The 13818-nt window shown below is 46.5% G+C and overlaps 1 protein-coding gene across 2 annotated transcripts in view; it reads right to left on the bottom strand.

The window, feature by feature from the left end:
• Positions 1-12498, bottom strand: part of CARD19 (caspase recruitment domain family member 19) — a 28095-nt gene extending 15597 nt beyond the window's left edge. Inside the window, exons 1-2 of one of the 2 annotated variants that reach the window (XM_005149355.4) lie at positions 12379-12498; positions 759-901 (exon numbers count right to left, since the gene is read on the bottom strand). In XM_005149355.4, the coding sequence (XP_005149412.2) occupies positions 759-901; positions 12379-12394 (159 nt within the window). In that variant the 5' untranslated portion in view covers positions 12395-12498. Of the gene's footprint in view, positions 1-758; positions 902-8440; positions 8490-12378 lie in introns of those variants that run through there. The other variant, XM_031049266.2, reaches the window with a different exon arrangement.
• Positions 12499-13818: the final 1320 nt, after the last annotated feature.

Genomic DNA, 13818 nt, shown 5'->3' with positions numbered 1-13818 from the left:
AATACTGCTATGCCAAAACCCTGAGACTTGTGCAGACAGTGAAGGGAGGGTGGCCTTTCTCCATACATAGTGGCACCACTGGAAGGTGTTACTTATTCCATCCATGTCCCACAACTCCCACACTTACAGATGGGACTAATGCTCCTTTTCTCTATCACTACTCAGAGTTATTAATCACATGAATCAGTAACTAAAACTGATTAAGGTAATACAGATGATTTTGAGGACACAGCTGGATACAGCAAAGATCACCTGACAAGACTCACTGACTCATGTGAGGAGGTAGGCATGCAGAGCATTTGGTTACACAATGGGTGCAATCCTGCCACAGAGTGATTATACGATAGCATGTTTCTGCACACACAGCGTCAGTCATCATGGCAGGAACCATGGCATTAAACTACTGATGAAGAGAGTGCCCTCTCTCATAACACCTTGGCACAGGGAATATGCCAGCCCCATGACTTCTCTCATATGAGATGCCAGATACAACTGGTCAGCAAGTAAGAAGTGAGGCCAGATTGGATGGAGTCTTGGGTGACATGGTTTAGTGTGACGTGTCCCTGTCCATGTCAGAGGGGTTGGAACTATGTGATCCTAAGGTCCTTTCCAACCCTAACTATTCTATGATTCTGTAATTTGGTGAGGAAGATTGGCTGCATGTGGCACCAAAAGTCAAGTCAGAAAGAGGGCAGCTGAGCTACTGACCTGCAAAAACAATGCTACATTCAGAGATATGGTAAAATCCATCCATTTACCTTTTCTGCTTCTGCATTTGTAAGAATTTGGGGGTAGACTCTGTTAAGCTGAAGAACAATTTTATCAACTACTTGCTCATTCAGTCGGCTATTGCTTGTAAGAAAGTACATGTCGTGCTGCAGCCGATGACAATACGATTGATCTGGAGATAAAATAATACAAAGAACAAACCACAGCAGTTAGTTAGCAAGCCATTTTTTAATTCTGCACATTTAATTTTCCTAACACTGGTTAAATAGCTAAAATAAAATTACCACCATCACATAATTTTAGAAAGCTGAACTATCTGCTAGGGAAACAGAAGATAGCCATGCGCTTTCAAAACCCCATTCAGTTAAAATTACATACATCTGAATTCCTGGCTAGTCACTTATGCTACTCTCTCTGTCCAAAGAGAGGTTCTGAACTATTTAGGTGTCAAGCACTGATGGGATATTTGATCAAATACAGCTCTAAAGTTGTTAAATCACTGAAGATGAATCTTCTATCATTTATGGAGTCAGATTATGGAAGTTTAAGCTAATGTGTCTTATACATTTTTTAATGTAAATATGAAACCAGACACTGAAACAGAACTGCAAGATCAGGAACAGCACCTCTGCCAAAGAGCCATCAAGCTTCTCAGGGAAGGACATCTGCCTTAACTTCTTACAGGAGTGGGGAGAAAAGACAGTCCAAAAGCAGTACATTTTTGCCATGGAAGTATATTCAAATAAACATACAGTTAAAACACATCTTTCTCTATTAACCCAAACCTCTGCAAATACAGAAATCCAGGCCTGATGTTGTTTCAGGCACCTTTTCCAATTCAACAGCAATGGATTTTGCAGCAGCATAGCTTTCCGTATAGCTCCTTGTTTATAGTAGCTAGATTAAGACAGAGACAGACCGGTTCCACAGGTAACTGTGCCTTTATCAGATTTAGAAAGGGAATGTCTATGACCCTGTCTGAAGTAAGTGCTAAAATGTCAGTACACCACTTTATAACCGAGCAGCTGAGAAAACAAAACCAAACCACCCCCACCGCACCCTCAGCACATTCCCCAAGTAAAAGAAATGTATAGGTTTATGGTATAAACAGCAGAGGTTTAGACTTGATATAAGGAAGAAATTCTTTACTGTTAGGGTGGTGAGGTACTGGAATGGGTTGCCCAGGGAGGTTGTGAATGCTCCATCCCTGGCAGTGTTCAAGACCAGGTGGGACGAAGCCCTGGGTGGCATGGTTTAGTGTGAGGTGTTCCTGGCGATGGCAGGGGGGGTGGAACTAGATGATCTTGATGTCCTTTCCAACCCTAACTATTCTATGATTCTATGATTTTGGCTACCAGAAAATACACAATCATCAGCACTTTGCACCCTCCAATTTAGAGAAGATAAAGGAAAGAATGAAGAGTCAGGAAACTACCATGATGCACCTATGCACAGCCCTTGCCCTTTCGGTACCGTGTTTGGGGGTTTTCTGTATTACACTGTCCTGTTTCTGTATCTCCGTAGCACTAACAGTATTTACAGGAAAGGGTTCAGGAAAACCTCCCACTATGACCACCATGCACTAGTTAACTTCTCCAGTGCCAGTTTCACCCCTATTCAAACAAGAACACACAGCTATTAATATTCTAAGAGAGCTGTGATTCTACAAGCACAACAGCATTTCAGAGAAATCCTTTTTATACAAACATCTATTATTTCCATGTGTTTTTAATGCCTTGTTTTTCAACAGCTCACTGTCAAGGCAGCTTTTCTCGGGTACTGTACTGTCAGAAACATCCTGCCCTGACGTGCTGTGCAACCCCCTTTTGTTTCAAGAAGTTCCATGTCATCTGATTCAAGGTTGAGATCAAGCCACTCCTCTTCAAATCAACACATTAGCATACACAAGAGGCTATGTCAAGGACCAGGAAACTGTGAACTTGTGTCTGTTCGTGTCCTTGCAACTTCTTCTCTATCTGCTACATGACTTGTAGTAACTCTCAGTGTCACCAACAACACTGTACGTTCTGCAAACTTACAAAGAAAGTACACTAAACCAGGGACTTACAGCTAGCAGAGCAATTAAACTTCAGATAAAGAACCCCAGCAAGTGCTGAAACCATGACATAATTCTGACAGAAGGAGTATACAAAATAAAATAAAAGCAGGCTCAAAGTGTCATCTCCTTCCCTGGTTCCTGCTTTGCTGCTGCCTTGCCACTACTGATCCCCACATAGGCAGTGTGCACAAGCATTAATTACACCAGTGAAATTAACTGTGACAACTGAAGATCACAATTATCCAAGAACATCTTCTGAGCAGTGAGGAGCATTCCATGTCCTCGTGGCACTTTCATTTATACATGCTCATTAAACCACCACCAGTCTTACCGAGGGCTTTGTGCTGCCATCTCAAACCTGGCTCCCGGTGCATGTCTAATGGGGCAGAAGACTCCCTGGGATTTCAGGACTGGCTGTGTTTTTTTTCCCATATAAGCCAAAAGGCAGGAGGAGAATGAGATGATGCTCTTGGCCCCTCTGCCTACTGCTAAACCGTGCCTGCCATGGACAGGTCTTATTCCTGGCTCAGGCATTTGCAAGAAACTTCTCCTATCCTATGGGATGCTCCATTTTTTTAGAAGTATGCTTCTTCCACATTCTCACAGTCACGTTTTGCCTGCCTGCACCTTCACCTCCTCCAAATTACTTAAGTATTTAGGATGGGGTGCAAGGTTTAAAATTGCCAGAAGAGCAGTTCTCAAGCTCAACACCAGCTCAATAACAGTAGAGCAGAAGTATCTCACCCTTCAAGTATAGAATCATAGAATAGTTAGGGTTTGAAAGGACCTTAAGATCATCTAGTTCCAACCCCCCTGCCATGGCCAGGGGCACGTCCCACTAAACCATGCTACCCAAGGCTCTGTCCAACCTGGCCTTGAACACTGCCAGGAATGGAGCATTCACAACTTCCCTGAGCAACCCATTCCAGTGCCTCATCACCCTTACAGTAAAGAACTTATTTTTTATATCCAATCTAAACTTCCCCTGTTTAAGTTTTAACCCATTACCCCATGTCCTATCACTACAATCCCTAGTGAACAGTCCCTCTCCAGCATTCTTGTAGGCCCCCTTCAGACACTGGAAGGCTGCTCTGAGGTCTCCACGCAGCCTTCTCCAGGCTGAACAGCCCCAACTTTCTCAGCCTGTCTTCATATGGGAGGTGCTTCCATCCCCTGATCATCCTTGTGGCCTCCTCTGGACTTGTTCCAACAGTTCCATGTCCTTTTTATGTTGAGGACACCAGAACTGCACACAGTACTCCAAGTGAGGTCTCACAAGAGCAGAGGGGCAGGATCACCTCCTTTGACCTGCTGGTCATGCTCCTTTTGATGCAGCCCAGGATACAGTTGGCTTTCTGGGCTGCAAGCACACACTGCCAGCTCATGTTTATTTTCTCATCAAAATCTCACCTCTCCTGAAATCTTTTGTCTCTCCTCTAATGCTGAGAAATCTCTGCTCAAACCACACAAGGGACTGCCTTCTGGCAGACCACAGGAGTAAACCTTCCCATCCACACCAGTGCAGAATTGTGCCTCAGCTACTAAACTTAAAGGAAACAACAAAACGAGTCCCACCAATCCTGGTGCCTGGATCGTGGACCCTGCTCTGGAGCGATAAGCATATCTGGAAAGCACATGCGCACATCTGAAGTTGCCACATGATGCTCACAGGCCCAGCTTGCCCCAGGAGCTTCAGCACCTTTGTTATGGTACAGACTTGCTCCAATGCACTGCCAGCCACGGCTTGGTTACAGGCATACAAACATAACCATGCCATGAGGTTTTATAATCACAGTAGTTTTTTAGTATTGAACATGCCCATTATTTATGTTTTAAAGTAAGAGAAACCCCAAACAAGGCAACTTCACAACTGCAGCAAGGCTACTTGATGTGCTGTCACAACTTAAGAATCAAGGGAGTGGTTGTTTAGGACGTTTTGCATATCAACCTTTTATCTCACTGCCTCACAGAGACAACAGTTGTTGCAAGAAAAATGTGAAAACTTTACATTAAGAAGACTTTGTTTCCAAGCACGAGTCACCCCAGTATTAAAAGGACAGTGGTACTGTCAGCCAGTAGTTGCCTAGAAAGTTCAGAACAGCAATACTGGAAGATGAGGTTGATTAACCACAGCTTATAGTACAGGCATGACACTGTCAGGCATTAGGGCATCAGAGATTACAAGGGCATGTAGTGCTAGGACAAGGGGAATGGCATTAACCTGCAAGATGGGAGGTTGAGATGAGCTCTGAGGCAGAAGTTCTTTCCTGTGAAGGTGCTGAGGCGCTGGCACAGGGTGCCCAGAGAAGCTGTGGCTGCCCCATCCCTGGCAGTGTTCAAGGCCAGGCTGGACAGGGCTTGGAGCAACCTGCTCTAGTGGAAGGTGTTGGAAAGGGGTTGGAACTGGATGAGGTCCCTTGCAACCTAAACCAGTCTGTGGTTTTATGATTCTATGATTATTTATACCCCCAGACCGCACTGGCTAATATTTAACTCCAAATTTGTCATTTGATGTTACTGCAGTTGCACACTCTCCTCTGTCAGAACAACAATTTAACAGGGCTTAATCCTGTCCACATGTTTTGGATGCAGCTGCAGGTCTTCTCAAACATGCAGCTGCAGTCAAGGAGTTGGAAAGTTGGGGTTTTACTGAGCTTAGTGAAGAGAAGCAGCAAATACAGCTGAGATTGGATACAATGCCACTTAAGCTTAAAAGAATGTCAGTATTTTCCTTACTAAGAGGAACTGTAAACTTGTGAAAGAGACAAGACAGGAAACTCAAACAGCCTTTGACAGCCACAAGGAAAACATGACTAATAATTCCATGTTATTGACTTACAATTACTACAAGCCTGTTACACATCATACACAACTGCTTTTTTCTCTTACCCAAAGTACAGAAAGCCTCTGGCATACAGCACATGCACACCGCGCTGACATACACAGCCTGCACCTGACCACACATGGAAGGAAAGGAAGTACATGTATGATTAAGAGGTATTAGAGGAAAGCAAGTGATTACTGGTTATTTGTAGCCAGCTGCTCCTCAGACAGAATAAAAATACATAAAATCAAGGATAATGAAAGTGCAAGCAGAAAATGACAGTAGCAAAGCAACACACATAATTTTTTACCTGCAAGCAAAAATCACCCTCACTGCAACCCTTCAGAAAATGACACATCTCAATTGTTCTTTCCAAACAGGCAGTCAGGTTTCTGGCAAGGGCTGCAGAATGACCCAGCCTCTATATTAAGTGCTGGCATTTTAAGGCTGAAGAAATATATTCTGCTCTTGAAATTAAGGATCCCTGTAAAAGCCTCCTTCAATTTGCCAAACAAACAGGCAGGATCATCACAAACTGATAAATTCAAATACAACAGACACAAACCCCAACACATCCCTCTGACATCTCTCTATTCTCCATAACAACACACATAATTTGCAGACCTCCATTCCAGAAGCCTCAGTGGTATGTGCTGTGCTGTGCAATGTAAACACAAGCTTTGGCATCCTGTAAAGCTCCTGGATGATTTTCATTAACTTTACAAAGGTAAATTGACCTTAAAAGCACATGACCTGCCATTTGTATGTGTCCATGCAAACTCCTTGCTCAAGCCTCTCAGGTAAGAGCTTAAGAAAGTCTCTCTCAACAAAATGTTACCTTAACATAAATTTAATTTTTGGCTTTTCCCTTTCAAGAGCCCAAGAAAGGGATGCTGAGAATTTAAAAAAGAATCTGCCTGCAGAGAAATGGTCTGAGATGATCAGATTGCACTGATTACCAAATGCACCCTAGATGAACAGCAGCTGGTCTGCTCCTCTGGCCTGGAAGCAGTGATACAGAGGTGAAAGACAATGCATCCCCTCCCTGGCTGCACTCACCCACTGCCACATGCTGGTGCTACCAGCAACTCAGGAATCAGAAGCTGAGTCTCTGACAGCACATCACAGAAACATAGAATTGTTAAGATTGGAAAAAACCTTTAAGGTCCAACTGTTAACCATCAACTCAGCACTGCCAAGTCCACAATTAAACTATGTCTCAAGCACCACATTACATGGTTTCTGAACACTTCCAAGGATGGTGACTCAACCACTGCCCTGGGCAGCCTGTTCCAATGGCTGACAACACTTTCGGTGAAGAAATTTTCCCTAATCCCCAGTTTAAACCTTTCCAGTGTAACTTAAAGCCATTTTGCCTCATCCTATCACTTGTTACATAGGAGAAGAGACCAACCACCATCTTGCTGCAACCTTGTCCTGGGTTCAGCAGTAGCAATCATTTTTTACATCTGGCCCTTGGACCAGCCCTTTCAGGTAGCTGTAGAGTTCTGTAACGCATCTTTACCTAAAATACCTTCTCAAAATAGAAAAAATAATAAAACAGTGAGCAAAATATTAAAAAGCTCTTGATACTAGAATGTGATATTTGAGTGTAGGTATCCCCAGTCCTCCGAGCTTTGTACAAAGGCAGCTCTGAGGAGAAGGACTTGGGGGTGTTGATTGACAAGAAGCTACCCATGACCCGACTTCAGTGTGAGCTTGAGCCCGGAACCCCCACAGGTGCTGGGCTGCACCCCCAGAGCATGAGCAGCAGCTCAGGGAGGGGATCCTGCCCCTCTGCTGTGCTCTGGGGAGACCTCCCCTGCAGCCCTGATCCAGCTCTGGGGCAGCAGCACAAGAGGGATGTGGAGCTGTTGGAGCGAGGCCAGAGGAGGCCATGGAGATGCTGCGAGGGCTGGAGCAGCTCTGCTCTGGAGCCAGGCTGAGAGAGCTGGGCTGGGGCAGCCTGGACAAGAGAAGGCTCCTGAAGGGGAGACCTGAGAGCAGCTCCAGTGCCTAAAGGGGCTGCAGGAAACCTGGAGAGGGGCTTGGGACAAGGGCCTGTAGGGAGAGGACAAGGGGAATGGCTTTAACCTGCCAGAACAGGGGAGACTGAGATGAGCTCTTAGGCAGAAGCTCTTCCCTGTGAGGGTGCTGAGGCGCTGGCACAGGGTGCCCAGAGAAGCTGTGGCTGCCCCATCCCTGGCAGTGTTCAAGGCCAGGTTGGACACAGGGGCTTGGAGCAAGCTGCTCTAGTGGAAGGTGTCCCTGCCTGTGGCAGGGGTTGGAGCTGGATGAGCTTTAAGGTCCCTTCTAACACAAACCAGACCAAGATTCTGTGATCTATTAACACAACACCTGCTCCAGTGGGTAACACTCTCGCTCTGTTACCCACACACACCGAATCGCGCTCGGTGTCCGCAGAACCCCGGGACCGGCTCCCGTCCGCAGCCGTGGCACCCACCACCGTGCCGAGCGCCCGGCCGGGACACGTGACTCCGAGGCGCTGCCCAGAACACGCGACGGCGCCGGCGGCTGCCGGGCCAGCCTCCTCCGCGCTACCGCCCGCGTGGGGCCGCTCCCCCACCCAGGCCTACGGGCATGCCATGAGCACGCGGTTACAGACTCGCCTGGGAGCTGCCGCGCTGACGCACACAGCACCGGGCACTGGCTGCAGCAAAACACTGGCCCTGCGCACCACTGCCTCCAGCCGCACCCCCGCGGGGCAGCGCAGCCGCCTCAGCGACCGGACCCCTCTCGCCCAGGCGGCTTCGCGGCGGAGCCCCCGGTCCCGCTACCGCTCCCAGCCCTCCCCGCCCCACACTCACCGGCCATGGCGGCCCGGCCCGCAGGCGGGCTGCGGCCTTCCTGTGGGGATGGCGGCGGGACATGGGAGGGGCGGTGCCCGGAGGAGGCGCTGCCGTAGGCGGCGGGAGGAGTGGAGCGCCCCGGGGCGACTCCGGGGGGTTCCAGGCCACGCCGTGGCCGGTCAAGCATCGCCTTGTCAGCTCCGAGGGGTAAAACACGTTCGTTTATAATCATGGAACCACAGAACCACAGACTGGTTTGGGTGGAATCGATCTTAAAGCTCATCCAGTTCCAGCCCCCTGCACCGAAAAGGAGGCCTGAGCCTTCTGTGCAGTTTGGAAGTATAAATTTACATTTGCACATTCGTGGGGTTTGAAATAATCCATAAGTAGTGATGCCGCAATTTAATTCCCCACAAGTAATTTAACTGTTCAAATACCCTGTCTGCATTTTTGCAATATCCCTATGCAGCCTACAGTTTTATCCTGTGCTGCAGCCCTGTACGCTTCTTTTACATGCATGATATGTAAGGTAAATTTGACAGGTAGTTCCTCACATCCAAGGAGCAGGGACAACTCTCAGTCAGAGGAAAGCTTGTGGTGAAGCATCTAATTAATATTATTACTATATTAAGTTCTGAAGGGAAGAAGTACAAGGAGATCCGTGCATTTTATAAACTCCCATCTGCACAAAATTTCATCCACATTTAATTACTCGGTGAGGTATGGAAGATGAAACAGCCTCCTGCTGCAGGAGACTGAAGCTGAACCTTAGCTTTGCAAACTATGATAAAGAGATACATTATTTGTTACTATAGATTTTTTACCCAAAGACTGGTATTTTTATAATGCATTGGGAAAGGCAGATTTCTAATATGGCAAAGACACAGGGTGACCTATAATCATGGCTTGTCTTGAAGCTATGAAGAAAATGTTTGTGTTGAAGAGGGACAGAAATCTTCCGGAGGGATTCAAATCACAGTAGGCAAACTGGTAGCAGACTGGTACATAAAAAGCTTCAATCTGCCCTCACACAGGCACCTCTTATTAAACCAGTTTGCCTGTCTTAGGCAGGAAGCCCCAAGCACCAAGGAAACTCAACCATTGCCTGGATGATCACTAATCCACAAGATCCCGAAAGGTTTGCCATGTTTTCCCTCCATGCCAGCTCAAACCCAGCATGTGGAAAAACCGTACCAGTATCCCCGGACTGGTTAAGCAGCGAAAACAAAACATATGGCCCCTTGGAGTGATGAATGTCTTGGAAACTTGTAGCACTGAAGCTGGAGTCAGCTGGTCCTGGCTGACAGGCTGGGACTTCTCAAGCCAGCAGGGAAGGCACCAGTTACCAAATGGGAGGTAAGAAAGGGTTTGGTGAGGGTGTGACTTTGCGCTTGAATACACACTGCACAGTCTCATAGGAGAGACAGCTCCAGCGAGCTTGGGAGTTTAAAACAATGAAAACAGAGACTTTGCTGGCAGTTTGCAAGGGCTGCTACTTGATGGTCTCACAGAGGGATTTCATACCCAGCACAGCCTCAGCGATGGTGCTTGGAGTGTGCCAGGTTGCTTCTTGCACATCCCAGGGCAGCATTTCACTAGCAGGGTTAACCAAGCAGTCCTGAAGCTGTCTCTGGATAACTTCTCTGACACCTTGCCTTTGTTGCCAGTGTCTGGCCTTCCCTGCCATGGTGAAGCTTCTATCCTGGCATAGTTCCCCAAGGAGAGCTGCATCCCCCCCCAGTGCCATGTCACGCACCACTGTGCTCTCCATGCAGGGTCTGAGGAGCTGATCCTTGGAGACCCTCCGGGTGAACACAGCCAGCACTACAGTAACACACACCATGATATGCACATGCACTAAGTATTCACTGCACTTCCATTTCAGTACTTAAAAGGGGCCTGTAAGAAAGATGGGGGGAGACTTTTCAGTAGGGCCTGCTGTGACAGGATGAGGGGTGATGGTTTTAAACTAAAAAAGGGGACAGTCAGGCTAGACTTCAGTAAGAAATCGTTTACAATTAGGGTGGTAACACACTGGCACAGGTTGCCCAGGGATGCACCATCCCTGGGCCCTTTCAGTGCCAGGCTGGATGTGGTTATGCACAACCTGATCTAGTTGAAGATGTCCCTGCTCACTGCAAAGGGATTGGACTAGATGAGCTTTGAAGGTTCCTTCCAACCCAAGCTATTCTATGATTTTATGATTAACAAATGAGATACTTGCATCCCCACACTTCTTGAAAATGTTGGTTTGTACCTCCGTAGTACAAATGAAAGTGGTTTCTTCGTGTCTAGGAAAGTGTAAAAAATGGGTAAAAAATGCATAGCAACATTTTTAGTATTGTCAAATGCTGTGACATTTATGGTGTGTGTCCTTGGGAAGATGAATAAACATCCTGAGTTTATTCCATTTACTCTCAGGAATCCAGATCTTCTGAACAGCATGAAAATAGATCTTTCAATTATTTTTATTGCACATGGAAACCTTGATCATGCCTGTATCAGTGTGATTTTTGGCAATGTACTGTAGTAACAGAAACAGGCACCTTGTGAAAAGGAAATTGCCATTTTATAACTCCTTTTATCATACATTTTTAAGACTATTTCATCTGTATATTAAAACAGAGCAGCAAGAGGTGTTGTCTAGTACTGAGAAGCAGTATGGCATGCTGGGGATTTGTTTTCATGACTTTGTGAATTCACTGCAATCTGTGCTCCTCTGAAAAGTTCACTACCAGAATTAAACCACAAAACTGAAAACCTGGTCATCTTAATGTGACACAGACTGAAATCTCTAATACAAATCTTAAATGTTTTTTAGCAGGTGGCATTTCTGAGCACAGCAAGTGAAATGGAAGTGAAAATAAAGCATTCCGGAGAGCTGCCGGTGTGCAGTACCGCGCGCCACGCTGCCTGGAGATATTTTTGTCCTATGGACTTAGATAAGGACAAAAGTCAGGGGTTAAATATATCTCCTTGTGCCCACGGCACACAAGACTGTATTGCTGTCTGATTTGCCTTGGAAAGAGAGATCTTAGGGAAGTCACATGGCCATAGCAGAGGCAGCAGGAGGGACATCCATCTGCACACATGGGGCACGTCCCCAGGGGAGCACATACTTGGCTGGAGCTGGGCCACCAAATGCCTCCCATGGAATGATTCGTGACATTCAGTGCACACAGCTGGTTAGAGAAGGCACACACTTGGTACTGGTAACAGCAGTGAGCGTATGCACACAGCACTCAAAAACCCTTACATGTTTTGAGGCGAATGGTACTGGGTCTGAATCTGCCCACAGACCGAGTGGCACTGCGCAAAGCCCCCGCTTCCTGCTGACGGGAGGCAGAGCTCCATTCTGAACTTGGTGATTCAGTTCAGATTCTCTCCTAATTTAGTGGCTGAGCTGAGTGTCCTGCCCATGGGTATTTTTTTTTTTCTAAAGGACAGCAGTTTTATTTCCTGGTTAGCTAAACTCCAAAGCCATTGCTGTTTCGTCCCTGCTGAACCGACCATGTTTACTTAAGTGAATGATTTGATTTATTAAATATTACCCTTCTACTGGCAGCACAGGCACGTAGTGTTTTCCTGTTCTATCTGTTAGTTGTTAAATCACAATATGGTTTCTTATTTTCCCACAGCTGAAGAGGACTGGATCTCTTTAGCAACAAATTAAATCCAGGTAGTGCATGCAGTTCCTTTAACGAAGTCTTTCTTTGTGTCTAAGAAAATACAATGAAATATGGCTCGGATTACACACTGAGCTCCCTTAAGCAACTTTTAGCTAATCGGTTAGAAAAACTGACTCTTAGAAGGAGAACACATAGGGAAGGCAGCAACTGGGTGGCCACTCCCGTCGGAGCCGCTGCCCCTTCTGCCTGCGCATTTCTGTTTCTGCAGATTCGGACTTTTCAGACCAGTCGTTTCTCCCAAGTTCCTCGTTATCAGTACGCACTTACATGTCTTGTAGAGCATGGTCCATAGGTCTCACGGGTCCGCGGCGTGCGCCGTGCCCGTGCAGCCGGAGCGCCGTCCGCCGTGCCCGCAGGAGCAGAGGTCACTGGCGCTCTGGAGAAGCGAAAGTCACGGGGGGGCAGCGGCTCTGGCTGTGCGCAGGCGGCGGCTCCCTCCCGGAGCGTCCGGGTCACCGCTGCTGAGTGGTTCCTTCGCCAGCAGCAGTTTGCTGGGGTTTTTAGGAGACGTGTCGTCCCTCTGAAACCCACGATGTTGGTTTACTCAAAGCCATGGGATGGGTTTGTTTTTTTGTTTGGTTTTTGAATTTGGTTGGTTGTTTCTGTGTGTGTTTTGTGGGGGGTTTGTTTGTGCGTGCTAGTAATTCTTAGGATTGCTTTGCATAGAGAATGGGCAATTTTCTAGTCTTCTTTATATAGTCATAGTATTACAATTGGTATTCTAGGACAAGGGGAATGGCTTTAACCTGCCAGAACAGAGGAGACTGAGATGAGCTCTTAGGCAGAAGCTCTTCCCTGTGAGGGTGCTGAGGCCCTGGCACAGGGTGCCCAGAGAAGCTGTGGCTGCCCCATCCCTGGCAGTGTTCAAGGCCAGGTTGGACACAGGGGCTTGGAGCAAGCTGCTCCAGTGGAAGGTGTCCCTGCCCACGGCAGAGATTGGAACTAGATAAGCTTTAAGGTGCCTTCCAACCCAAACCAGACTGAGATCCTGTAGTTCTATTATAATCACCTTTTATTTCTGTTTTAGTTAGAAACAGATGAAGAAAAACAATTCTCTGACTGCAAACACAAAGGCAGAAGCTGTGCTGCAAGTTCTCAGCTTTTTATTCCTGACCAGCTAAGCCAAACTATTAGATATTCTATTGAACTGACTTGGGCGAAATCATAGCTTGGAGCATCCTCAGGTCTGAAAATCCCTTATATTGGGACTGAATTACACACACCCTGATTCTGCTGTCTGCCATCCCATCCTTGGAAATCTTGGTAGCACTAGTAAAACAAGACAGTGATGCAAATTATGGAAAAATTGAGTAACTCTTGTTCCTGGCACAATGGAAAAGTCAGCTTATAGAGTAAGCCCTTGTATACTGATCATAAATCATCATGATAAATATTAAAGAAGCTACTGTGTTAGGATTATGAAAATCCAGCCTCACATACATGTTCAAAACCACACTGAGCCTAATATCTGATCCCTTGTGAAATACAAATCAAATTACACACAAGAGAAAAAATACTGAACTAATGTTTTTCCCCCTAAAAACCTCCAAAACATTGAGATTCCTTGAAGGCAGGAAGCAAATAAAGCTATTTGAGCATCCTCCTGTTAAAACAGGTCTGTAAAAGAACAGCTGCCAGATTTGGCAAACTGAACATTTCACAGAGCTCCAGGGATAGAACAAAGCCACTTTGTCTTACAGTGTCCTC

This window comes from Melopsittacus undulatus, chromosome 9 (assembly GCF_012275295.1).
Source record: "Melopsittacus undulatus isolate bMelUnd1 chromosome 9, bMelUnd1.mat.Z, whole genome shotgun sequence".
Taxonomy (NCBI): Eukaryota; Metazoa; Chordata; class Aves; order Psittaciformes; family Psittaculidae; genus Melopsittacus; species Melopsittacus undulatus.
This window is presented reverse-complemented; position numbering and strand designations above follow the sequence as displayed.